The 26,290-nt window shown below is 40.6% G+C and overlaps 1 protein-coding gene across 3 annotated transcripts in view; it reads left to right on the top strand.

Moving 5' to 3' along the window:
• Nucleotides 1–26,290, top strand: part of KIZ (kizuna centrosomal protein) — a 120,492-nt gene that overhangs the window by 7,582 nt on the left and 86,620 nt on the right. Inside the window, exons 3-6 of one of the 3 annotated variants that reach the window (XM_014855708.3) lie at nt 2,854–3,016; nt 12,033–12,125; nt 23,571–24,207; nt 24,598–24,913. In XM_014855708.3, the coding sequence (XP_014711194.3) occupies nt 2,854–3,016; nt 12,033–12,125; nt 23,571–24,207; nt 24,598–24,913 (1,209 nt within the window). The remainder of the gene's footprint in view (nt 1–2,853; nt 3,017–12,032; nt 12,126–23,570; nt 24,208–24,597; nt 24,914–26,290) is intronic. The other 2 variants (XM_070485493.1, XM_070485494.1) reach the window with 2 other exon arrangements.

Below are 26,290 nucleotides of genomic sequence, written 5' to 3'. Positions count from 1 at the left end.
CTCATACGAAAGAGAGAGAAGCCAAGAATACTTTAAAACCAAATCACCCATCTATTCCATTTATTTCCTCATCTTCAAAAGTATTCTTTGGTTTTAAGATTTCGTGTACTTCCAAAGGTACCAGTCCGGGTTGACAGCCGTATGTCTCTAGTAGCTCTAGAAGAGACAAGAAGAGCCGATGAGAGGGTGAAAGAAGTAGCAGTGTTGTAGGTGCCCTGGCCTCAGACGTGGGCCCCAGTCTGAAAGGGTCCATGGCAGCTGCCATTTTTCAAGCCCGTGGCTAAAGGGGCAGAAGACAGGGTGAAGACTTTTCCTGCACCCTATTCTTGGCGGCTTCCTGGCTTATTGGTGGTTGGGAAGGCAGTGAAGTGAGAGAAGACTGGGAACCTTTACTAAGCCATCAGTGCCTGCATGTTGCTGAATTTGTTTCCCTCCCTCAGCCTCTTGTTTCCTGGAAGAGAGAAGGTATGATTTGCCAAAAATATGCTTTCTTTTTTTGCCTGTAGGGTAAACTGTCCAAACTGTCTAACATGGCTGCCTCAATCTGGTTCCTCCCAGAAGGCAGAGTGTGGGAGGAGGGTCTGTGTGTAGGTGGCAGTTTATTTTAGGAAGTGGTCAGTAAAACTGGAGAGGAGGGCTTGGCAGAATGAAGTAGGAACTGATCACTGCGGTGGGCACCTGGGGCTCCGTCCCTCCAGGTCTTCAGAGGAGCCATGTAGACTGTCCTTCTGCTCCCCACCAGTGTCTGCTGAAGGCAAGGGAGAGGGGGCTGTTTACCTACTGGTTGCTGACTCCTGTTGGTCAGCGCTGTCCCAGGAGGTGCTAACTCCCTCTCACTTCCAGACTTTCCACGCTGCAGCCCTGGGAAGGCGGGATTCCTGGTAGAGCTGAGGCAGGTGCTACCAGGTTACACTCCATACAGCAGGTTGCTGCAGCCATGGCTGGTAGAGGAAAAGGTGGGCCAGGAGGATGTGAGGAGGGCATGAGAGGTGTCTGGTACAGGGGCTTACCAGACCCTCCATTATCTGCCCCTGTTTAATTTTCGTCATCACCATCTCTTGCCAGCCTCCCCCTAAAATTCTTTCGTGGACTGAAACTTCAGTTTCTGAAGCATGACCAGATCTTTTGTAGTACAGTGTAAGCAGGCTATTTGGTTCAGTCCGAGTCCCCACCAGCTCTTTCTTACCCATGGGATGATTACTTCAACTTTCTGTGTCTCCATTTCTTCATCTGTCAAATGGGGATAACGATAGTTATGAGAACTTAATGAGTTAATACATATGGAACCTTAAAGCAGTGTCTGACCCAGAGTAAGAGTCACTAATTTATTTTTCATTACTATTTATGTCAATATCATTGTTATTCTTATTTATTGCCTTTGAGCTTTCCAACATGCTGTTTCCCCTGTCTGAATGCTTTCCCCTCATTTTTTACTCTTACTCTCCCCAATTTTACATTAACTCTTACCCACCCTTCAGGTCTCAGCTGAAAAATGATTTCCCCTAGGAAACCCTCCCTGACCCTTCCACTAGGTCAGGGGGCCCAGTCACTCAGGGTCCCTTGCAGTTGCCCTCATAGCATCCATCACACTGTATTGTACCTACCTGATTGTTTTCCCTATGGACCGTAGCTGAGAGGCTTTTGTATTCAGAGCCGTGAATGTATGAATGATTGCATGGATGGATGGATGACTTGCATATGTGGTCAGCTTTGAAGGTTAATGTGGGGGCAGGAATGAAACTAGAATTTGGATGGAGAAGGCATGGTTACTGTTGTCCATACTCCAGATGGGCACTAGCCACCAGTGGCAGCTTTACCCTGTCCCTGCAAGTGAAAGACAGTAAGTACATTACATTCTTCCTCCATTACTGTCACTTCTGTCAAAAACAATAGACAGGGGCAGCAGTAAAACCAGTCTCAAGTGTTTTGTTCAGAAGAAAAGATAGGGACAGCCAACCAAGATTAAAGCACAATATTAGCATGGTAAGGAATTTCTTAAAAATTATTGTCTCAGGGTTGGTTAATTTTGGACATCTCCAGTATCTTTGCAAATCTGTGTTTTGAGGATGAATATTTTTGGGGTATTTAACATGTTCTTGCTTGCTCAAAGAATGTTGAATAATTTTTTGAGCCAACAATAGAAATGCTGCATAGCAGGTACTCTTTTGTGATTTGAATACTTGTGAAAAAGAAAGAGCTAGAATTAGCAGTGTTGGTTCTATGAGAAGAATGGGCTGCACAACTTGAGCTATTCAGCATTATGCATTGGGTGAGAATCTCTAAAGGTTTTTTCACAATTTGAGTAGAGTTACAGTCCATATATTATTATAAAATATTTTAATAATATAGTATGTTGTAATTTCTGAGAAAAGTTTTTACATTATCTAAATGAGAGCTTCTTTGGTATTTTAAATTTAAAATTTTCTTAATGTTTATGGATTGTGGTTTATAGTTTGATTCTATTTCCATGTGAGCAGATAGTTTTGAAATTGTCTGTCCTATAAAGGAATACTCATGGGTATTCATCTGAACATGGCCACGTAGACACTGCTGTTGAAATCACATTTAATTTTGAGAAAGAAATCCACATAAATCTTTACTGTGTGAATGTTATAATATGGTCTTATATACATTTCTCAGGAGAGTTATGCCTAGATGTGAGACCTCAGTGATGTTGCATTAATTTCCTCTCTCTCAGAATGCACATACATTCTGTCCTTTAGGTTTCAATGTTTGGGTAAAATATCTTAGAATACATTGTCTCATTAACAATTTTATTAAAGAAAATTCTCCTCCTTAGGTTTGTCAGAAGTCCTAACTCCATTGCTTAAGTATCTGCTTTTATTTTTCTAGAGTTAAGCTGAAGTATGTAAAACTAAAGAAATACCTGAAGGAAATATGTGAATCAGAAAAGAAGGCTCACACTCGAAACCAGGAATATTTAAAGCAGTTGGAACGTGTTCAAACTCGTGTTGGACACTTTTCCACAAATACAGAGAAGCTTCAAGGACTGAAGGTGACAGCTCGTTTTGTACTATTTTTTAATCCTGTTTTGCTAAAATTGGAAACTATGAGCAGTAAGTTTCAGATCAGTGGCAGTCGTTAATGTTTGTTCCCTCTAGAAACTTCTTCCTTCTTTAAAAGGTTCTTTTTCTGTGGCCTGGGCTCCTCTGTTCCGGTCCCTCAGTGCACTGGGAGAAGCCTGGGGGTAGCACGAGGAGTTCGCCTTCCTGCTCCTCGGTTGTGCGACACAGAGCAGCTGCTCTCATGGCCCTCTTGATCCTGCCATTCCCTGTCCTTTGAGATGCTTGGCAACCTTCTGCTCTACAAATTATGCCACGTGTGGAGGGCTGAGCTTTTCTTCTCACAATTTGCACAGGTCAGGGGTCATTGCCCAAGTTAACCCAGCCGAATACTGGTCACAGGAGGAGTTGGCTTCAATCCTTCCCATTCTTTTTTTTCTCCCCCTTAAGCAGTTTTTCTCCAGCCATTTATTATAAAAATTTCAAATACACAGAAAAATTTAAAGAATTTTTATAATGAACATTCATGCTATGGTCTGAATGTTTGTGTCCCCCCGAGATTCATATGTTGAAATCTTAACCCCTGCAGATGAAAGTAGGTGGGGTCTTTAGGAGGTACTTAAGTCATGAGGGCGGAACTCTTATGAATGGGATAAGTGCCTAGAAAAGAGGCTCCAGAGAGATCTTTAGCCCCTTCCACCTTATGAGGACATGGCAAGGAGGTGCTGGCTCTGAACCAGGAAGAGAGTCCTACCAAGAAGGTGACCACGCTGGTGCCTTAGTCTTGGGCTTCCAGCCTCCAGCTCTGTGAGCAATACATTTCTGTTGTTTATAAGCCACCTGGTCAGTGCTGTTTTGTTACAGCAGCCTGAATGGACTAAAACAACTCATATACTCCCTACCTAGATGCAATAGTTGTAAATATCTTGCTATATTTCCTTTGTGTGTGTGTGTGTATATTTTTTTCCTGAGTCGTTGACTGTGTCCTGCAGACACCGTGATGCTTCTCCCTTAAATACTTATCTGTACCTCCTAATAAATAACAAGGAGAGTCTCCTATGTAATCATTACCATTATCAAACCTAAGAGAATTAATAATGATTCCGTAATATCACTTAATATCTATCCAATATTTAAATTTCCCCAGTTCCCCCCAAAAGTCCCTTTATTTTTCCAGACCTGGAGCCAACTAGAGTTCACGTATTACATTTGGTTATTGTGTCTTTTTTAGTCTCTTGATCTAATTTAGTCTCCCACTGCTCTTCCTATTTTTTTAAAAAAAAACCCACATTGGCTTTTTTACTAAGGCCGGCCAGTTAGTTGTTTGTAGAATGACTCACATTCTGTATTTGACTGGTTATTTCTTTGAGGACTCATTTAACTTGTCTAGCATTCCCTATGTTTCCTGTAAACTGGAAATTTGGTCTAGATCAGCACTGCCCAACAGAACTTTCTGTGGTGATGGAAGTATTCTCTGTCTATACTAATGCTGTCTAATATGGTAGCCACTAGGCGTACATGGCTGTTGAGCACTTAAAATGTGGCTGAATTTGTAACTGAATTTCAGTTTTGTTTATTTTAATGAATTAAATGTAAATAATCACAGCTGAGGTTGTATGCTTCTCAGTGCTTCCCATCAGGAGGCTTATGATGTCACGATGTCAGGTGATTCTACCTGAGTGAGGCTGAGTTTGATGCCTTGGTTAAGATGGTAGTCTCTAGATCTGTCTATTGTAAGGTACCTTTTTTCCCTTTGTCAATTAGTAAATAGTCTATGGCGTGATGGTTTGGCATCTTGGGAATATCTTATTCCTCAACAGCCTTTTCCCTAGTGGTCTGAGGATCCATTGACGATTCCTGCATCAGTTATAGTGGAGGTTGTAAAATCGTGATTATCTAATTTTATCTTATTGTCTACAGTAGCTGGCATTCTTCTGTAAAAAAGAGCTTTCTTTCCTTTATCTTCCTTCTCTTTCTCTCCCTCTCTTTCCCTTTTTAAATATCACCATGGACTTGTGAATTTTTATTTAGTCAGTATATTATCAATTACTATAATTATTCTTTTTGCTCATATTTTCCCAAATTTGGGCGTTGAGAGTCTCTTCCGATTGGTTCCTGTGTCTTTTTGACATGACTCTCTTAGTTCTGAGCTTTCTTTGCTTTTGGGCACAAGATGTTTCAGGTTTACCTTATACTTCCCTGCCTCGGACCTGGGACTGGCCTCTTATCCAAGCAGCTGTGGTTCCTTTTGGTGGGGAAGGTGTTTAGAAACCAGGATCTGGAGGTTCGATGTGCTCCCGCAGCAGCAGGTTTTAGCCACAGTACTCCAGGTCTTTTCCTCTTAGTGTTGCAGTAGAATGCATAAAGTTGAAAAAGCAATGATCATTATCAACATCAAAAACCTCTTGTCTTTTCAAAGATTTCACAGAGAAAAGTGGTGCATGAAGCAGGGAATAAAGGAGATAGAAATTTTCCTCTTATTTTCATGTTGATTTACTTGTTATAAACAAATACGAGGGAGGAATTTGAAGGGAAGAATCATCCTTTGTAAATATTTTTATATTGAAAGCATTTGTTGCATATAGAATGTGTAAAAAAGTAAATAAACTTACATAGTGAGCTACTAAAGGATATGAACATAGGGGACCATTTTAAAGAAAAGAATGATAAACTATATAAGAATGTGTAAACCTTTATTCAAAAACATGGTTCAAAAATTACATAGATGTTTCTTTTTGAATTTTGGATAAGGAATGCCTTCAAAAAAATGTGATGGCATAAAAGAACAGATCATATAGCTGCAGGAGGGAGAGATGAGTTCCGTGGAGAACTGTGCTTTGGCAGTTATGCCGAGTTAAGATGCTTTATGTGTGCCCACGAAACTAGTGAGCTCAGGATCCCCAGCCAGTGCCACCACTTAGCTCGGCAAGCTGTGCAGTAAGTGGAGTCTCCGAGTGGGGGATGTTTGTCTCTGGTGTCTTCTCATTTCTTTCTGCCTCTTCCTTTGGTGCTGGTGTCCAGTGGTGGCCTGAAGTATGCCAGAAGCACTTTTCTCCTCTTAATCCTGCCCCACTCAGGAAATCAGATCTTTCTCTCCTTTGCTGACTGACCTCGTGTAAGTCCTAGGAGAAAGGTGTTCTGATTGAGCATGTTCATGGTGTATTGCCCACAGCCCCCAAATGCCAAGGGTATTTCCCCTTGCAAAGAATATTGTCAATGCGAATGAACTTCTAATTGGTAGAATTCCGGAAAGTGAAACAGTGGGGGAGAAGTGGAGATTTTGTACAAATTATATTAAGTGAATTTCTTCCTCCTTGTAAGACTGGCCTGCTTAATTATATAATGTTAAAATCTTTTAAAAAGAGCTAAAAGCTTAGAAAAACTTTTCAACTGATTTATGAATTATGCTACTTTATTTGGGGGCCTATTAATAATTTTCAGGGCTTTGTAAGGAAATTGATATGTCATGTAGTTTTGAAATTACAGTGTTGTGGCTATATTGCTACTTGTCAGATGGCCGAAGAGGCTGAAGAATCTCAGTTGAAGAATATAAATATTACTGTTATTAGTTCTGTGAAGATTGTGTCCTTCTCTTTGTCTTTCTGCCCTGCATTAGCAGCTTTGTGGAAGGCTCCACTTGGCCCTTAGAGCAGTTTTCCTTGGGTGTCCTTTGTCCTTGTCTCAGGTTGAGTTCTCCCTGAAGCTGACCCTGAGACAAGGTTCGTAAGTAAGTCGTTTATTTGGGAAGTACAAGGCAAGTCAATAGGCCAGTGGGGAGGTGAGACAGGGAGGGGCAGGTGGCTGGAAAGGGTGTTTTATTAAGCCGACTGCCACAGTCAGCGCCTGGAGCTTAATCCCACAGGGAAATTCTGGTAAATGCTTCAGGGTGTTTTGGATATGCATACACTGGCTTCTGAGCATCATTGATTGAGGACTGATGGAGGAGGGGTGCAGGTAGTGGGGAATTAACCATGTGCTCCTGTGAGCAGAACAGCCTTGCCAGGTTCTGAGGAACCTTAGGCACAGGGCCAGAGATACTGGAACTTAGGAGCACCCAGAAAGATCCCAGGGACATGTGTGGTGTATTGCTGGCATCTGCTTTAGCTTTCCACATTCAGGTGACAGGCATGGGGCTGGCATGTGAGGGCATTCAGGGAGGGTCCGCAGGCAGAGTGAGAGTCATCATCTGGTTATATCTCTCATCGGCCTGAAGTGCTTGAGTGCTCACCCTTTTCAGGACAAAGCCCAGAAGCTGGTCTCTGCCTTCAAAGCACCCTAAAGCTTCAGTCTTATGACCTCCCACCCCAGTGACCACACACTCACACATGTTCTCGCTCCCTCACACGCAAATACACAGACGTGCGCATTTTCTCTCCCCAACCTATCCCCTTCCACCTTCTCCCTCTACCCCACCTCATCCTCCGATCTCTCCCTGACTTCCCTCGTCTTTTCTTCCTCTCTCCTATGCCAAAATTGTCCCACCCCTGTCTCCTCCATGTCTTCCCCTTTATCTGTTTCACCCCCAGGTCTTCCCACTGTCCCTCTACATCTTTATCTCTCACCCGTGTGCTCTCGCACTCTCTCACACAGACTCTCACTCATTCACATGCACCACACAATTTTAAATTTGTTGAACAATTTGTATCTCCTTGAAAGCACTACATTATCTCCTATCTCCTTCAACTAGAAGGCCTCTCTTCCTCTTTCTTGCCTTAGATCTGTGTCATAATGATCTTAGTAAGCACTTCCTTCATAGTATTATAATTGTTTACGTGTCTGTTTTCCCACTGACTGTGAGCTCCTTGTCTTAATATTTCAATGCTCTCAGCATCTGACCCAGAATGTGACACATAGTAAGCACTCGGGAAGCTCTGATACCCCCCCATCCTTGACTGTAAGCACTCAGTGAGCACTGAGACCCCTCCCGTCGTTGACTGTAGGCACTCAGTGAGCACTGAGACCCTCCATCCTTGACTGTAAGCACTCAGTGAGCACTGAGACCCCCCATCCTTGACTGTAAGCACTCAGTGAGCACTGAGTCCCCCATCCTTGACTGGAAGCCCTCAGTGAGCACTGAGACCCCCATCCTCGACTGGAAGCCCTCAGTGAGCACTGAGACACGCCCATCCTTGACTGTAGGCACTGTGAGCACTGAGACCCTCCATCCTTGGCTGTGAGCTCTCAGTGAGCACTGAGACACCCCCCCATCCTTGACTGTAGGCACTCAGTGAACAGAGTCCCTCCATCCTTGACCATAAGGACTCAGTGAGCACTGAGACCCACATCCTTCCCTGTAAGCACTCAGTGAGCATTGAGTCCCCCGTCCTTGACTGTAAGCACTCAGTGAGCACTGAGACCCACATCCTTCCCTGTAAGCACTCAGTGAACATTGAGTCCCCCATCCTTGAAGCACTCAGTGAGCATTAACAGCCCCCATCCTTGACTGTAAGCATTCAATGAGCACTGAGACTCCCCCTTGACTGAAACTTAATTCTCCATGTGTTTTGTCATTTTCTTCTATGGACCATGAGCAACTATGTGGGAACTAATGTGGTATTGATTATGGCCTGTGTTATACCTTCCAGGAGCATTTGTGTTTAATAGCAGAGGCATTCTGAAGATATAATGTCAATATTTAAAGTATGATTCTTGTTAAAAATTCACTCATTAGGTCATATGTCCCAATAGGGGATGAAATTTGAGGAGAACAAATCTTTTGAGCTCTCACTGGACACCTTACTGAGCATTGTGACAGCCACTGTGGGCAGGGTATGACCTTTAGGCTCCTTGAGGACAAAGTCTGTAGCAAATCCCATTTTTTATCAACCTGAGTATCTTGCCTATTAATATATTTTAGTTGAATAAATAAATGTTCTTCCATATCTTTTGGTAAAGTTTTAGCATCTAAGAGGAATCCCATATACTAGAAAAAATAGAAGAGAAAACAAAAGACTATAAATCTTAGTCCCATCTCTCATATTCACCAAAGGGTCAAATCAGACAGTTTATGTGACTCTCTGTGCCGTTCTTCAACTCTACCATGAGGAGGCCAGGCCAGCCAATCTTTAATTCTATTTACTTTTATAATTGAGAATTACTGTACAATCCCAAAAACCAATGAAAAAAGAAAGCCTGGGGATGGGGGAAAGTAGTGGTGGCACTTTTAGGTAAGCGGTAATGTGATGAGGGGAAATTGAAGGAATGTTAGTGAGGATATAGAAGAAAAGAAGAAAGCATAATGGAAAATGGGACATACTGTGAGCATGGAGAGAGATGCTAGAGTCCTGAAAGATCTACCAGAACCGCCGTCTCCTCTTCCCGGGGCCCCAGATCATTATCAACAGACTTCATTAATTGAGCTGAGATAAATTGCTTGTGCCGAGTAAGGAAGTGAGTAGGAAGGTCCTCCTAAACTTAGGTGGGCATCAAGCCCAGTTCTGTAAGGTGATACAGTAACGGACAGAACAAGTTACCTGATGGGTTAATTCAGTGCTCTTGGGTTTGTTAAAACAGATTTCCCTAGGGGAGTTGGGGGATGAGGGGATTATCCTTAGAGAGGCTCTGGACAGGCAGATACAGCTGGGGCAGGAGTGATTTGGCCCCTGAAGCAGCATATCTGACTGTGAGGAATCTAGGCCACATTGCAAGAAGAGGACAGGGACCTGAGTCTGCACCAGAGAGAAAGGAGGCAATGCAAGCCCCAATGTGTTGTGGAAATAGAAGAAACACGTCAGACCTGATCAGAGAAGAAACTGGGAATAAAACATGAAAGACTGATGGTTGGAGAAATAGATGCAGATAAGGACCCATGCTCTGCTGTTTCGTCAGACTTGTTTAGCTGGGAAAGTATTGGAAAGAGTCATCTATTCAGTGTTTTCTAAACTTTAAAAAAAAAAAAACACTTTTAAACACAGTAGAATGCTTTGTTTAAATGCAGGTAGAAGAGGAAGTGGAACTCGGGGGTCTGACGGCCCCAGCAGAGCACGGTTGAACCGCTGATCTCCAGTGTTCAGGAGGTGGATTTGATGGATAATAACCAAGTATCATGTGTATAAATAAAAAAAGAGAGCAAAGCAGTTTTACATGGAAATCCATGGTCCTAGCTGATGCAGAGTAACGTTTGTATCACTTATCAATTTATCATACTAACTTTTTGATTTCAAATACATCGTACAGTTTTTATTTGCATCCTTAATTTAGAAGAGTATGTACAGTTCAGTAAATTTTTCAGATGCTGTGAGGACAATCTAAATTGGACTGGTTTTTTTTTTTGCTTTTTTTTGGCTTTTTCTCCCCAAATCCCCCTGGTACCTAGTTGTATATTCTAGTTGGGGGTCCTTCTAGTTGAGGCATGTGGGACGCTGCCTCAACGTGGCCTGACGAGCGATGCCATGTCCGTGCCCAGGATTCGAACCATAGAAACCCCAGGCCGCCTAAGCGGAATGCGCGGACTTAACCACTCGGCCACGGGGCCAGCCCCTAAATTGGACTCTTGAAGATACTTTCCTTCCTCTTCTTTATGAAGCCCTCATGCAGTTATCACTTTTTCTTGGGCAAAATGAATTGAATAATACTCTCATGTATCCGTGACAAAGCGCTCTATCTCTGGAAGGTATGGCTCTGAAATGATGTTGTAATGAGAAAGTCAGGTTCAATGCCCGTTGCATGTTTATAACTGATCTCAAAGAACATAAGAAAACAGTTGTAGCCACAGGAATAAAGAATTTTTATTTAACCTCTAATTTTTTAGTAAACTTCTGTTTATTTTGTTTATTTTGTAACCCACCCCCCCCCCAATCTCTTTTTAAAGATACTTTCCCTTGGAATCTGTGAAATACACCTGTTTAAAGCTCTTGGGGTTAAAAATTAAGTATCTCTTGAGTTCAAAGAAGTAGATATGGGGCAGAGAGATGTAAACTGTATTTTTTAATTGCCTTATGTCTTTATTATTGGTTTATGTTATCATTTGTACTGGCCTTATGACACTTTTTTTTAACTAGGTATCTTTTTAGAACATTACTGCCATCTGTCATATTGATAGCATTCTGACAGAGGAAAAAAATCCCCGCTTAACTGTTATTAAAAATGGGGCAGCATGTAATACCTTTTAAGATGCTTTGAGGGAAACAAGTCAATTTTTGTTATTATTGTCTGTTCATTTTTTGTGTGTCAAAACAAACTCGGGCCTTTTTTATGTTCAAACTGAGAACTAAGGAAACAGTTTTCTAACTTGATTATCTCACAGGTGTGTTTCTAATTGCAGTGCATCACTGCCTAATTTAGAAAATATTCTGATACTTTTCTGTGATGGACCACAATCAGTGACTTTTTAAGGCTTTAATTACTAACATACTGAATCAAAGTGCTTATTATGCCTTGCTTTTAAAAATAAGACATTTTACGATGGAATCACTTTCATCAATTATAGTGTGACAATGATGCAGACATCTTTGTCTAGTTATTAGTGCCAGGGCAAACTTGATTCCCATGGTACTGATCATTGATGGCTACAGTGTATTTCTATTCATAGAAAATGGAATTCATTTCATGTTGATGATCTAGCAAGTAATATACTCTATTGCTGTTACTAGTAGGATCATGATATTATGTAAATATCACAGAGATAAGAAGTCAGTAGGATTGATTTCTTTTCCTTTGTTTAGGACAAAACTTTTCTGAGAAAACACTATCTAATGTGTTACCTTCCTAATAAAGTAACTGGATTTTCATGATAGCTTAATATATCAAGGTTTTATTCCCTAAATTGATGAGAGAGTAAGTAAAAATCTATCAGATCTTATTTTGTTTAAAAATATATAACATTTTATAAAATGCAGCTTTTGATGTGTATTTGTGAAATTGTATATTTTTTAAAGATAAGTTGACTTTCTCAGCAGCATCAGCTTTGAATTTCTACTTCAATGTTCCTTTTATGTTGTAAGGACTGAAAAACATGGACAATGTTAGTTGTAATAATATCCACCACAAATCAACTTTGTTTATATTTAGATAGAATATGAGACTCAAATTAAGAAGATGCAGCTACTTTCAAAAGATAGCCTGGGAATAACAGATGAACTGAAAGATGAAGATAGAGAAAAGGTAATAAATTAAAATGCTAAACTTTGTGTTAACAGAGGATTTCTGGAGTGTTCATCTTTTAAGATATTGTTTAAAATAAAATCATCTTATTACAAAGATCTTTTTCATTAAACTTTAAGTGATTATTTAAAGACTTTTGCTTATAGAGTATTGCTTTAATGTCTAATTCAATTAAATTTGCTGAAAGGCAGTCACTGTGGGTTTAAAAGAGAGAGATTCCAAAGAAAACCTCAGTGTTATTAGTAGGTGAAATTGTGTTTTTCTACATAATGCTTTGGAGCTGCTTTTTTCTTAGTTCAGATATGTTTTAAATGAAAAGTAAACAAAATGTGGCATTTTGCTTCTTTGTGTATTTAATTTTGTACATTTTAACCTTTTCACAGAGAAAGTGGGAAGAAAAGATTGCATATCTAAGCACAGACAAAAAGCCCGGCAAGGAATCCTTCAATAAACTCTGCTGTGGCTCTGCTGTGGTGCATGCTTCTAATCCTCCCGCTATCTCCATATAAATGATTCTGTTCAAGACCATAGATGTTTTCTTCCCTAAAAGCAGTAAAGCTCTTTTAGATGAAATGTCTAAAAACATCTTGTAATAACTTGGAGCATGCTGGCAAGAGTAGTCACTTGTGACTGTGTGAAACCCCCTCAGCCAGTCGATATTGTAATAAGCAAAAATGGTCGCATCACTCCATTATTCAGGAAAGCCAACAGCATGCTCGTTCCTTAGGCTGCAGCCTTCATTAAGAAAAGCTTACTGGGCTGAAAGCTGGAAACAGATGATAACGGGATATGATTTTCATATTTAATGCTTTCCTTGGAAGAGTATGTGTGCTACAGATTGATAGAAGAATCAACTGCTACTTTACTAAAAGACTTTCAGGTTTGCCCTATAGCTACCGATGGAATCATTCAGCCAAGAAATTAACTTTTTCTCCTTTTACCTGCTTTATATATCTGCTAAGCAGGCTGCCTGGCTGCCAGTAAATGTTATTATGCAGTTAACTGTTTGGTATTTAAGACTCTTATCAGAAAAGAAACAGAGGCCACACTATTTTGTTTTTATAGTAGGAGGAAGGTTTTAGTTTTCCTTTTTTCCGTGCATTAGCAGGCATTAATCTGAGTTTATAGGAAGTTTTAGTTTTTCTTCCCAAAGATTAAAAAGTTTAAAAACCTAGAATTTAGAGCATTCTTTAAACTGTAAGATACAAAACACCAAGCCCCAGCAACCCTGACCTGTATAAAAAGGCCTTTAATGATAAATGATTTCTGTGCCATTAGATGTACGCCGGATGTGGTATGGTGTGATAGACTTCTAAATCATTCAGACAGTTTTTCTGTTTGACATTTGGTCATGAAATAGTTGACATGTTTTTAATCTATAAACTGGTTTGTTCTTTCTGTGCCGCTTCCTGATAGACACATTCTTAGTATGGCAGTGTCAATGGTACTTAAGTAAAACGGGAGATTTTTTTTTCTATTTGCACTCCTGATTCCTTACCTTACATAAAGTTATGTCTCCTTTTTAGTTATATTTAAAGTTAGGACAAGACACATATAGCTGACAACCTCTTAAAAATGTCACATATAATAATTAGAAGTGTTTCCTTTATACTGAAAAGTGTCATCTCCTTAAAAGCTTTGACTATTGGCTGTCTATAAGAATCAATTAGGCAACATTTTGAGAATATTATATCTTGCCTTTTTCAATTTCCCATTGATGTTCCATCAATTTCAAGGTAAATACTTTTCAGTAAAATCATGTCTTAGTTCATCCTTATTACATACTAATTCCAGAACAATTCCTATCATATGTGTTACGTTTTATTTTTTGGTGGAAGTCTGTGATCCTCTTCTTTGGGCAGTCATACGAATTAGTCTCTGTGCGCAGAGTCGTTGGTCTCCAGGGACTGGCCTGAAGCACAGTACAGTCTCACTGGTTGAAGTCAGTAATAGATGTTGAGCAAGTGTTCTGTCTGAGACGCCACAAAAGCCTCCCCCGTGAATTCCATAACGCTTGCTCCCCAGGTGCTTCCCACAAGGTGATGTTCTTTCTACGGCACCGGATAGTATGTGATAAGTGCCAGTTACATGGGGCGGGCATGAGGTACATGGAGAAAGAAGGTGTGCTTCCTCTGAAATGAGAACCTAAGGCTTTGTGGAGGAGGTGGTGTTTGAGGTGGTGTGAAGGATGGGTAGGGGGTCAGTCAGTGGGGATGTGATAGGCATTCTAGGATTATGAGTAGACATCTAGGGAGATGTTATGAGTAAAGAAGTAGAAGCAGGAAAGCCCAGTGGATAGTTGTCCGGTTTGGCTAAAGTCTAACATTCTTGTAGAGAAGTGGTAGACAATGAGCTTGGAAAGGTACATCATGGAACTTCTTAGTACCAGCTCAAGAATTGAGATTTCCCCCCGGAATCGTGTGTCTGTGCATGTGTGTCTGTGTGTTGGGGCAGGTAAAGGAAGGGCTTGTGAACGGAGCAGTTACATCACAGGTGTGCAGCTGGAGGAAGATGAGGCTGGGGAAGGAGTTAGTGGAGCTGAGGGAATCAGCCTTGGTTCAGATGGGAGGAATTAACAAAGGGCCTGAATTGGGGGTGTCCGCTGAAGTGGAAAACACTAATGAAGGGGAAAGGATCTATCAAATGAATGATAATTCTGAATTATAGAAAAAGGTATATTTTTTTAAAGTGGTCGTGCAGCTGTCAACTGTAGGAATAACTTGGATGCTCTGCTAAGAAAAGTCATCAAGTAGTGGTGGTTCATTTTTTCAATGTAAAAACTCTTGCTCAGTTTTATAATAAGACTCCAATGTTTTCATGCATCCAGTGGCTGCTCTTAGAGTCATGTTCTCTTAAGAAAATTCATAATTGGTCTAGACATCCCCCAAGATTGTTTCTACTATTAGTTTACTTAGTAAAGGTTTTTTAAGGGGTTGGTAAACTTTTTGGTTAAAAAGACAAGAGTTCAGGCCCCCATTTGAATCCTCACAAATTTCACTGTAATTTAGTAATGATTCCCCTGTGTTATACACTGTCATTTTTTCTTTTGGGTAAACTCTAATTCTGTTGGTCTCTAGACATGTTCTTCTAGTTGCTCAGCTTTTTGTATGAGCAGTAACTAGAGAATATACATAAAAATACATCAGGATGTATCTACCTAAGAGAGATGGGGATGGCGTTTGTGCAGGAATAAATTTTGGGTTGGGGATTGTGAATTTTCTTTGAACTATTATGCTGTGAAATACGTTCTACTAAAAGCAGCAGTGAACTAAACACTTCATAGCAAGATTATACTCTGCGAGGACTGGAGAACTGTGGAGGACCAGGGAATTCCACCACCGGGCTAAAGGCTGGTTGGGGACTTCTGCTTTCCCTGTTGTAAACCTTCCTGCAGGGGTCACGTGGAGCATGGTTGTGCAGGTTGTTACTTCCACTTCTAATACTAATAGTAACAATGAATGATGATCATTGTATACTTATCCTGTGCCAGGTGCTGCATTAAGCACTTTATATTGATCAATTCATTTAATCTTCTCAGTGATCCTGGAAGTGGATACTGTCGTTACCCTCATTTTATAGGAGGGCTCAGAGGGGTAAGTTAACTTGCCCAAGACTACACAGCTAGGCAGCGTCAAAATCAAACCCAGACCATTTGGCTTCAGCATCTATGCTATTAGCCATCCTGCTAGACTGCCTTTTAAGGTAGCAGGGCTGAATGCTCTCCACAAGTTGCGAGAAATTCCTGATCAGATAAAAACATCCTAGCCATACATGTGAAGTATTCCAATTTATTTAGATGCTGCATTTTTATCTAACCCTAGGAGAGAGTGAAATGGTCTCCCTTGGTGCTGTAATATTCCAGCAGATCAGGTGAGCCATGAAAAGCAGAGTGCCTGTCTAAATTGCTCACGTTTCCTATAAAAGGAGCATCCATTTGAGATGGCTGTTGGGCAGAAGAAATACCTTAAAGCTCCACTGAAGAAGACTTCAAGCGAGAAGACATATGTGTGCCTGGTGTGCAGTGGCTTTAGCCGTGGGTTTGAGCTGCGTCAGGAGAGGTAGTGGAGCTGTGACTGTGCACAGCCCCGCTGCAGGAGAGTCACCAGACAGGGAAGACACCCCAGCATTGCATGGTGGGAAGAATTCCATTCCTGAGAGGACAACCTGCAGCTCCCGGGGTCTGAGTGGCGTTTGTAAGACCAAGGCAGCTACTGTAGGGCCCAGCTCATCTCCAATGGCTGAAGCGATCAGCGTTATGGAGGGGACGCCTGATTGAAATAAACATTGTGGCAAGGGGAAAGGAGTCATAAGATTCTCCCAAAGTGCCCATATTTAAAGAGGAAATGACTTAGGTTGGAATCTACTGGAAGCAGATCCTGAGACAAGGATTTGCGTGTAAGTAGTTTATTTAGAAGAGGGGCCCAGGAATCCCAGATAGAGCAGAAAATGACACAGCCAGTAAAGACTGTGACTGAGTGGGTTACCACGGTGAGCAGCTGGAGCGCAGTCCCATCACAGAACCTTGAGAGCCTGTGTAGAGAACGTGCCTCGGCGTTTTCCCATCTTGGGCTGGGAAAGGGAGGCCTTTACCCTTCACGTCCCATCTGTCACTGACACTGTTGTTCTTGGCTCCACTTCTGGCAGCTGCACAGCAGCGAGGGAAGTGCTCAGGCCAGGAGGCACAGGTGCTTGTAGGAGGACACTGTGGGCATGTACTGGGATGGTGAGGGCCCCAGGGATATGGGTCTGGTCCTGTCATACCTGCTGTAGGAAAAAATAGTAAGTGGAGGGGTGACGGGGTTGGGTTCTTACTTAAAGTTGTCTCTATAAGCCCCAGTTTCTTATCCTTACTAGCCCACAGTGCTTCCTTCACCAATAGTCTCCTTGCATCTCTGCTCAGTTATAAACAGTACATAAGAATCTCCCTAAAGTGGGGCTCTGAGTGGTTGCCCAGGTTTCTAATACTGGGCTGTTGTACCTTCATGGGGATGGTGACCCGTCAGCTCTGCCATCCTTAAAGATGTGACTTTATTTGACCTAGAGCAATGACAAGTTGCAAGGTAGTCTCTCTGTGTTCAGCTGGATGTCTTTTATCTTAATAGCTTTTTAATTCATATGTATTTCTATTCAGAAAACAATTAGAAATTAAACTGAATACGCAAATAGTTTTTCAAGTCCTGCCCCTGAAACTGGATCTGCCTACATTTTTTCAGGAGAGGGCAGTAAATGCTCTTCTCGCCAGGCTCACTAGACCACGAGCTCCCACAGGGCAGGGCCCAGGGCCCCTTCCCCTGCTACACCTAGTGAGGGACAGCAGGCTGCAGCCCTTCAAAGAGGAAGAAGAGAGATGTTCTCTTTGAGCCTGGTGTGCATCCCATTGCACATGGAGTTAGAGGGCAAATGAAGTTTGAACTCTCCACATCCTGCTTCCTTTTGGGGTGCCTTCCAGGTGGGTGGTGGGGAATGTGGCTCAGATTTACAGCTAACACTTATATTGGTCTTGCTGTGTTTCAGGTACCAAGGACTTTATATATATGCATATATAAATGTTTATAAATATACACACAAACATAAACATATACACACTCTCATTGCAACAACCTTACAAAGTAAGAATTATTTTTATATCCATTTTACAGATTACGAAACAGAGGCCAAAGTTAAGTAACTTGTTCCCAGGTGACACAACTGGTCAGTGGAAGAGCTAGGATTCAGATCCCAGCAGACTGGTTCAGAGCCTTAATTAATAAGTTTATCAACTCACTTTTCAGTTACTGGAAGAAAGGTTTCACTTAAGAAAATGGTGGGAGGGAGCCTTTCTTTAAGGGATTTAGCCTCTCTCATAGTCAAGAATGAAAGTAACAATAAAGTCTTACCTTTTGTGGAGACATTTGGCTACCCAACTGTCATTCCTTTCCCCTCCTCTATGGTGGAATTATGGGACAAGTGTATTATGTGTCAAGGCTCTTACAAGTGAGAAAGCTGCGTTCATACATATGGATGCACCTCTTACAGTGGAGTGATGGGGAAGAGAGAAAAAGTGAACAAGAAGGGGAAGAGGAAACATAAGTGGATTTTGCAAGAGGAAGATAAATTTTATGGGGAACAATTTCTTTTCTACTTTTCTCCCTACAAGGGATTACAGAAGCCTCCACAGGAGAACAAACATTGGTTTCTTGTTCTTTAGAAGACTTTCCAAACTTCATGTACTTATATTCTATGAAATACTATATTAGTAGAAAAAGACAGTCTTCTTCATATAGTCTGAAAAAAAAAGATTAGTGCCCAGAACTTCTTTGGAAAGGAATCTAGCAATAACTATCACAGTTGATGGCCTCATACACTTTGTACCAGCAGTCCAACTTTTGGTAATCTGTCCTCCAGAAATAGAAGCTCTAGTTAATTTAATAATGCTCATACAGTAAGAAAAAAATTAAATGTATGAGGAAGGAATGGGCAGGTGGTTAGCCCATTTTAGGAAGAAGGAGCTCGCCTGTGGATGAGGTTGCTCTTTTCATTGTGGTAGGGATGAGTTGCTTCTCTCTTTCCTCAGATCTCTCAGAATTAGAAAACAGAGGTGGTGTTCTGTCTCTCTGCTGTAGTTCCGCACACATCCTTAGTGAACAGGGAACTCTAAGAGACATAATTATATCCTGAGTCACCCTATTCGGGAATCACAGAGCATATCCAGGGCATATTAAATTGTGTTATAAAAGAAAGAGCTTTTGTCTTGATATTCTCAGATACTTGTTACGCTTCTGTTCTTCACTTGAAAACCATGACTTGACTTTGTATTGTTTTGATGAAGGCAGTTGCTTAGGCCTGGAGATATTGGGGAAAATGTTGGTGCTGGGGTGTTTGTGTTCATTTGATTTTTGAAAATCACTTACTGCTAAAATTTAGGAATGCTGACTTTCTCCTGAAGCTTCTATCTGCTTTTCTACTCTTCCTGTTTACCCTATGTGGACTGTTTTATTTATCAGGTGCAAGCTCCATTTAGAGTCTATTTAGTAGATCTGATTTTGTCCTGGTTGTGTTTAGTAAGAAATTAGACATAGACTTCAGATTCATTATTAGGGATTTTTATTTATTTTTTCAAAAAAGCTGTGGTTCAGTAACAATTTGAGTTTAAATGATTCAGTTTTGAGAATTGTAGCATAAGAAATGGGCACTAGAGTCCTCATGTCTGGGTTTGAATCCTGTGACATAGAGCAAATTGTTCAACCTTGTTAAGTCTTGTAAGAGTAGGGATAATAACAATGGTTGTTTTGAAGAACAAAAAAGGTAATGAATATAAATCTGCTTGACATCTGGTAAGTGCCTGACAAATGTTCACTGATCTTCTCACCACTCTCACCATCATCACCATCTTTGTTCTCCACCAGGTCAGCCATACTTTGGTCCTGGCTTCTTGCCTCTGATCTAGGATAGTGGAGAGGCTGGCTGTGGGGATGGAGAGGCTACCTATGAATTAAAGAAATGAGAGAGAAAGCCACCTGGTGGTAACAACTCATAATAGATTGATTTTACAGTGATTTATCCTACAAAATACCTTAGAGAAAGTATGTTTGAAGCCTGAATTTAATGGGTCCATTAAAGAATTTAGATAGCTCCGACAACTGTTGGAGTTAATGGCCAGAGACATCTCTTTGTGGCCTCAGTGGAGAAAATTTGATTATGTCTGTTATCTATCACAGTGACAAAATGAAAGGAGTGAAAAATGACCTTGGTCTGCCTTAGTCGTCTCAGTGGTGTCTTAGTTGGCTCAGGCTGCCATAGCAGAATACTGCAGACTGGGCGGCTTAAACAACAGGAATTTATTTTCTCACACTTCTGGAGGCTAGAAGTCCAAAATCAAGGTGCCAGCAGGGTTGGTTTCTGGTGAGGCCTCTCTCCTTGGGTTGCAGGTGGCCGCAGTCTCTCTCTGTCCTCATATGCCCCTTTGCTCTGCTTGTGCATGGAGAGAGATCAATCTCTGGGGTGTCTTCCTCTTCTAAGGACACCAGTCCTATCAGATTAATGTTCCACCCTTATGACCTCATTTAACCTTAATTCCTCCTTAACGCTCTGTCTCCAAATACAGTCACATTGGGGATTGGGGCTTCAACAGAAGAAGAATTTAGGGGGAGCACCTACATTTCTCCTGCATTTCTGAAGGAACGTTTCGGTGGATACAGAATTCTTGTTTGACAGTCTCTTTCAGTACTTTGAATGTGTTATCCTACTGCCTGCTTGCCTCCATGGTTTCTGATGAGAAATCACCTGTTAATCTTATTGAGGATCCCTTGTATGTGAGGAGTCACTTCTCTGTTTTCACTTCAAGATTCTCTCTTTTTCTTTGGCTTTCAATAATTTGATTGTGATATATCTAGGTGAGGATCTCTGAGTTTCTCATATTTGGACTTTTTTGAGTTTCTTGGAAGTATAGGTTGATGTTTTTCATCAAATTTGGGAAGTTTTTGCCATTATTTCTTCAGAATTCTTTCTGCACCTTTTTCTTTCTCTTCGCCTTCTGGGGCTTTCATTGTGCGTATGTTGGTATGCTTGATGGTGTCCCACAGATCTCTGAATCTCTGTTCATTTTCCTTCATTCTTTTTTCTTTCTTTTCCTCTGTCTGGATAATCTCAATTGACTTATATTCAAGTTTATTGATGCTTTCTTCTGCCTGTTTATATCTGCTGCTGAACCCCTCTAGTGAATTTTTTGTTCTTGTGATTGTAATTTTCAACTGCAGAATTGCTATTTGGTTCTTTTTAAAAAAAAAAAAAAATACTTTCTGTCTCTTTACTGATAGTCTATATTTGGACATTGTTCTCATGCTTTCCTTTAGTTCTTTAGACATGATTTCCCTTAGTTTTTTGAACATATTTAAAATAGCCAATTTAAAGCCTTTTTCCAGTAAGTCCAACATCTGGGCTTCCTCAAGGATGGTCTCTATTGACTGCTTTTTTTCCTCCTGTGTACGGGATATATTTTCTTGTGTTTTTTTCATGTCTCATAATTTTTTGTTAAAATTTGGACATTTTAAATAATCAAATATGATAATTCTGAACATATGATTTCTCCCCCTCCCAGAGTTTATTGTTGCTGTTTATATATTTAGTGACTTTATGAACTAATTATATAAAGTCTTTATTTTTTGTCATGTGTGGTCAGTGAAGTTTTTGTTCACTTACTCGTGATCAGCTAATGATTAGACAGAAACGTTTTTTAAATGCCTAAAACCAGTAAGTCCCACAGTCTTTGCCAAGGGGCTTTGAGTGTGTGTTGGAGCACACCTTCAGTACTCATCCAGGCAGCTTACAACTCCACCTTGGCCTTTACTTAATGCTTGCACAGAGCCTCAGGGTGAGCTTGGGGTGAGAGCTTAGGCCCTTCTCAGGACTTTTGCTGAGCATGTTGAAGGCCTGAGCATGCAGATGGCCATCTAGATTTCCAGGAGTATTTTGAGCTTTTCAAAGCCCTCTATGGACATCTTGTTTACCAGCTTTTCCTTTTAAGTTTTTTTGGTTACCCTGTTGTTTACCTAGCTTTTATCTGCTGCCTTAGGCAGCCTTGATGTCAAACGATTGTCTCTGGTTGTTTTTGACAAATGCCCCCAAGGAGAAGGCTGTTTGTACTATGTGAGCTCCAAGTCAGGTCAAATAAAGACAGTCTTGTGAGTGTAGTCTTCCAGGAAACCACCAGATAAGTCAAATAGTGACAGTTCTCTGGGAGTGGGGCTTTGAAGGAATGCCATCTCTTTTCTACTCCTTCCAGTAGCTGTTACACTGCTGGTTTACAGGCTGTGATTACAGGCTGTTGATTTTCAAGGTTACCACAGACCTGACGAGGGGGAAAATGAGAATAGGACAAGTTAAAACGCCATACAGTGTACTGTTTTTACCAATAGTCAGTTGTTTTTCCTGAATAAATCCTCCCAGATTGCTGCAAGCCCTTGGTTAAACTCTGGAGTTCTGAAAAGTTATTCTAAAGTTGTTTTCCAGCATTACTATTTCTTTTATGGAGCATAGAATTTTGAGAGGTCTTTATCCTACCATTTTCTCTGACATCCCTGTTCATTTGTTTTTAACTTTGAAGTTGTTTCTTTTATTTTGGACCATGGAAGAGATGGTATATTTGAAGAGAAGGAACACCTGATTCTGTTTCAGCTGTGTGTATGGCATTTTCTGTCTTAAAATTTTGGCCTCAGTTTTTCCATATGCAGAAAAGGGATGTGAATACATCTCCCCATCTATTCCGTATGGCTCTGTGAACTACATGCTGCTGTGTGGGAGTCAGCCCTATAGCCAAGTGGTTAAGTTTATGCTCTGCTTCAGTGGCCCAAGGTTTGGCAGTTTGGATCCTGGGTGCGGACCTACACACCACTCATCAGGCCATGCTGTGGCGGCATCCCACATAGAAGAATTAGAATGACCTATAACTAGGATATACAACTATGTACTGAGGCTTTGGGAAAGAAAAAAAAAAAGAGGAAGATTGGCAGCAGATGTTAGCTCAGGGTCGATCTTCCTCACCAAAAATAATAATTAAAAAACCAAATTAATGCTACTATGTATGTGGAGATGCTTCAATTTCTTTGGAAGAAAAGCACTTAACTTCCTCAAGGCTTCATGATTGTTACTTCCAGTTCTGCTTCCCACTCTGTGTCCTTGATCAAGCCACTGAACCAGTTGCTTCTGTTTCTTTCTCCACCCCTCCCTTCTTCTTCTCCCCTCCCCTCTCTCTTTTTAAGGAAGAGACAATTCTCATTCTCTTGATAGACATGACGGTAAATATAAATTGCTTTAAATGTCTTTAAAGTTATTTGAAGATATTCAAGAAAAACTTGTCTGCAGTTTGACTAGAAATTATGACTATTTTGCACATACACGGTATATTTTAATGCAGTCCTGAATGTGGTTATTGGAGGTTTTTATATTACACATAATAGTAGAAATAGTGTTGTGAAACCTGCAGGAGTCCTTTGTATGCATCTCTCTCTCTTTCTCTCTCCTTTTTTTTGGTCAAGTACCTCCCTAGCTCCATCAAATCTGAGCTTCTCTGAGGAAGGTGGTTAGAACTCACAGCTTTTTTTTTTAATTGTGGTAAAATATGCATAACATAAAATTTACCATTTTAACCTTGTTTAAGGGTACAGCTTAGTGGCATTAAGTACATTCACCTAGTTGTGCAAGGTATGCATTTCTTTTTGAAAAATATAGATTCCATAGTTCTTTGACAATATTTGCTTTGTGAACCAACATTGCTTTTAAAATAAAATAGTATGGACTACACTGTTTCTTTGCTCATTTATTTTGTAGGAAGCCATGAGTTTTATAAACATGGTAGATGTTGATTTCAGTGAACATGCTTCCTTTACCTCATTTCATTTCTGAAAAAAACCTAAACAACCTAATTGTTCAAATACACTATGTTTGACTCTCATCTCTTTTGTGCTGCAGGTTGCAATGCAGGCAGGAATTAACTCGGGGACAGCTGTGTCAAGAGGATTGTATCAACCAGCAACAATCTTTATGGGCCTCCAAATGTCAGCCATCTCAAGCATTGGAGATTTTAGTACAGAGCAGAAATCTCCCCAGCCCACAGAGAACTTTTCAATTTCTGACCCACATTCACACCAACAGACAGCCCAGAGCAGTAATGTGACAGACAGCTATGGAGTACAAACTAATAGTGACACACAGTGCTTAAATAAGTCCGACAAAATAGATGGAAAGACATCTCTTCAGATTGGTGAGGAAACGCCAGTCACAGCCGGCGTATTGTCTGAGGAGGAACAGACTCATTGCTTGGAGATAGGAAGCAACACACGTCACGGCAAGAGTAATTTATCTGAAGGCAAAAAGTCTGCTGAACTCCATTCCCTGTTACGGGAAAGATTAAGTCCAGAGAACAGAACCACTGATTTAAAGTGTGACAGTTCCAGCAGATCAGAGGGAGAAATACTGACACGGGAACATATTGAAGTCAAGGAAGGAAGTGCCAGACCGCCAGTCTCTCCAATATCAGTCTCAGAATACTGTGCATCTGAAAATAAGTGTTCTCAAGAGAAGCGTTCTGCTCAGGAAGGTTTCTCAGGTTGGGTGAGAGGCTGAGATTGTTTGCTGGATTTTGTTGGTATTTGGTTTTTCTGGGTGGTAGTGGTCTTATGTAAGAACAAAGTATACTCTCTAATTTTATCTCTTTGTCAAAAAACAAAAGTACAGCTGTGGCTTTGCAGACAAGTTCCATTCTAATGAATTCTTAAATATATACCTGGAAATATTTTTGCAAGCAAATTCTCTGATTTTTAAACCCATTGTTATATTTTAAAAATATTTTTAATGAGCTTTTAAGTACTATAGTTAGTTGTGGATTGTTTCTACGTGATTTAAACTGATGAGTAATCCTGCTCTGCAAGGTGGAGCATCTTAGCTCGCTTCTCCCTGCACTTAGTGATCAGTAATCTGTTCACATCTCCTCTTACAGGTCATCTTCCTTCCGGGGACCCAGAGTCACAGAAGCCTTTCAGAAGAGTGCAGCAGGAGCGGGAGGAGGAAAGTTTGAGCAGCAGCAGTGACCTCACAGTTTCTATAAGTGATGATGATCTGATTTTAAAGAGTCCAGAACCACAGCCAAATCCGACGGACAAGATGGAGGGAGAAGACGGAATAGAGGCCTTAAGTTTAATCTACTCTGAGCAAGAAAGAGATGCCCTATCCACCGAAAAACATAATTGTATTTTGCAAACTCTAAGCTCTCCTGATTCAAAAAGGGAATCCTCCACTAACTCACCAGCAAGACAGTAAGCCATTCAATGTTTTTTACTGTTCTGTTTTTAACTATAGACATTTTAGAGATCATTGCGCTGCGAATGTATTATTGAACACTCAGTCATGAATTAAGTTCCTTAAGTCTCATAAATAATCTTTTAGAAAGGGTCTAGTTTTCTTTTTTTTATAAAATAGTTTTAAAAGTCTGAATATCATTGAAATCCTGGTGGTTGGCAGTTTATAATTATATCCAGACAATCCTTGGCTGATGCATAAGTCCTTCCCCCCCCCCCCCGCCCCACCCCGCAGCCTTTTAGAAAAAAAATCATTTTGAAGTTGTGGTAACACAGAAGGTGACAAACAGGTAAACATACTAGGAATTCACCTTTAGAGTCTTAAGAACTTTGTCTGTAATTAATTTGCTTGATCCTAATATCCCTTGCTATAGTGTCATTTTTGTCATACGATTAAATATGAGTTAATACGTTCTTCTAAGTGTGTATTTAAGCCAGCTTTCCTTTTCTGAATGTAAATATAAGGACATTGGAGTCTCTAATGTTGAATAGGAACAACGTCAGTGTTATACATTTTGAGGGCTTATTGTAATATCCAGCTCAAGGAAGCTCAGGTATGATTTTTTTACTGTTGATTGGAGGGACTAGGTGGAATTGCATAGAAAACATGAAAACTGTTGAAAATCAATTCTGCAATGAAAAATAACTCTAATAGCATCAAATCTCTTTTAGGATTGGAAGGAACCTGAGTAAACAACCTAAGGTACATCTCGCCTTTTAAAAATGAGGAAACTAAGGCCGGGGGCGTAGGAGCGACACATAGGCCACTGGGGCAGACCCTCCATACAGCCTGCCTCCCCAACCCACATGCCACACCTAGAATTTTCTGTTACACTGTGATGCTGTCACTCTTTCCAACAGTCCCAGCAACAGTGAAAAACCAAGTGAGCATTCTTGTATATGAGGGTGTATATTCTCTTTTACAGCACCATTGTACCTTTTAATGTCTTGCCTCTTACCATTCATTACTTATGGTGAAAATTTTAATCTGTAGTCTGACTTTAAACTGATGTTCAAGAAATATTTATTAATAGTGCATCCAAGTACAAAGTATTTGTGCTGTGGATGGAAAAACCAACACGGTTCCTGTGCTTGGGAAATTTGATTTATTAGAGAGGCAAGCCAAATGTATTTTTCTAGTAATAATACTTCTCTCATCAAAGAGATACAGATATTGTATACTACATCATCAGAAACTGTATTACTAGAGATAGAATGTATGTACTTTGGGTTTTGTATTGTAGGCTTCTTTTTTTTTTTTTGAGGAAGACTAGCCCTGAGCTAACATCTGCCAATCCTCCTCTTTTTGCTCAGGAAGACTGGCCCTGAGCTAAC

This window comes from Equus asinus, chromosome 15 (assembly GCF_041296235.1).
Source record: "Equus asinus isolate D_3611 breed Donkey chromosome 15, EquAss-T2T_v2, whole genome shotgun sequence".
In the NCBI taxonomy this organism is placed as follows: domain Eukaryota; kingdom Metazoa; phylum Chordata; class Mammalia; order Perissodactyla; family Equidae; genus Equus; species Equus asinus.
Note: the sequence above shows the minus strand (reverse complement) of the source record. Positions and strands in the feature narration are given on the sequence as shown.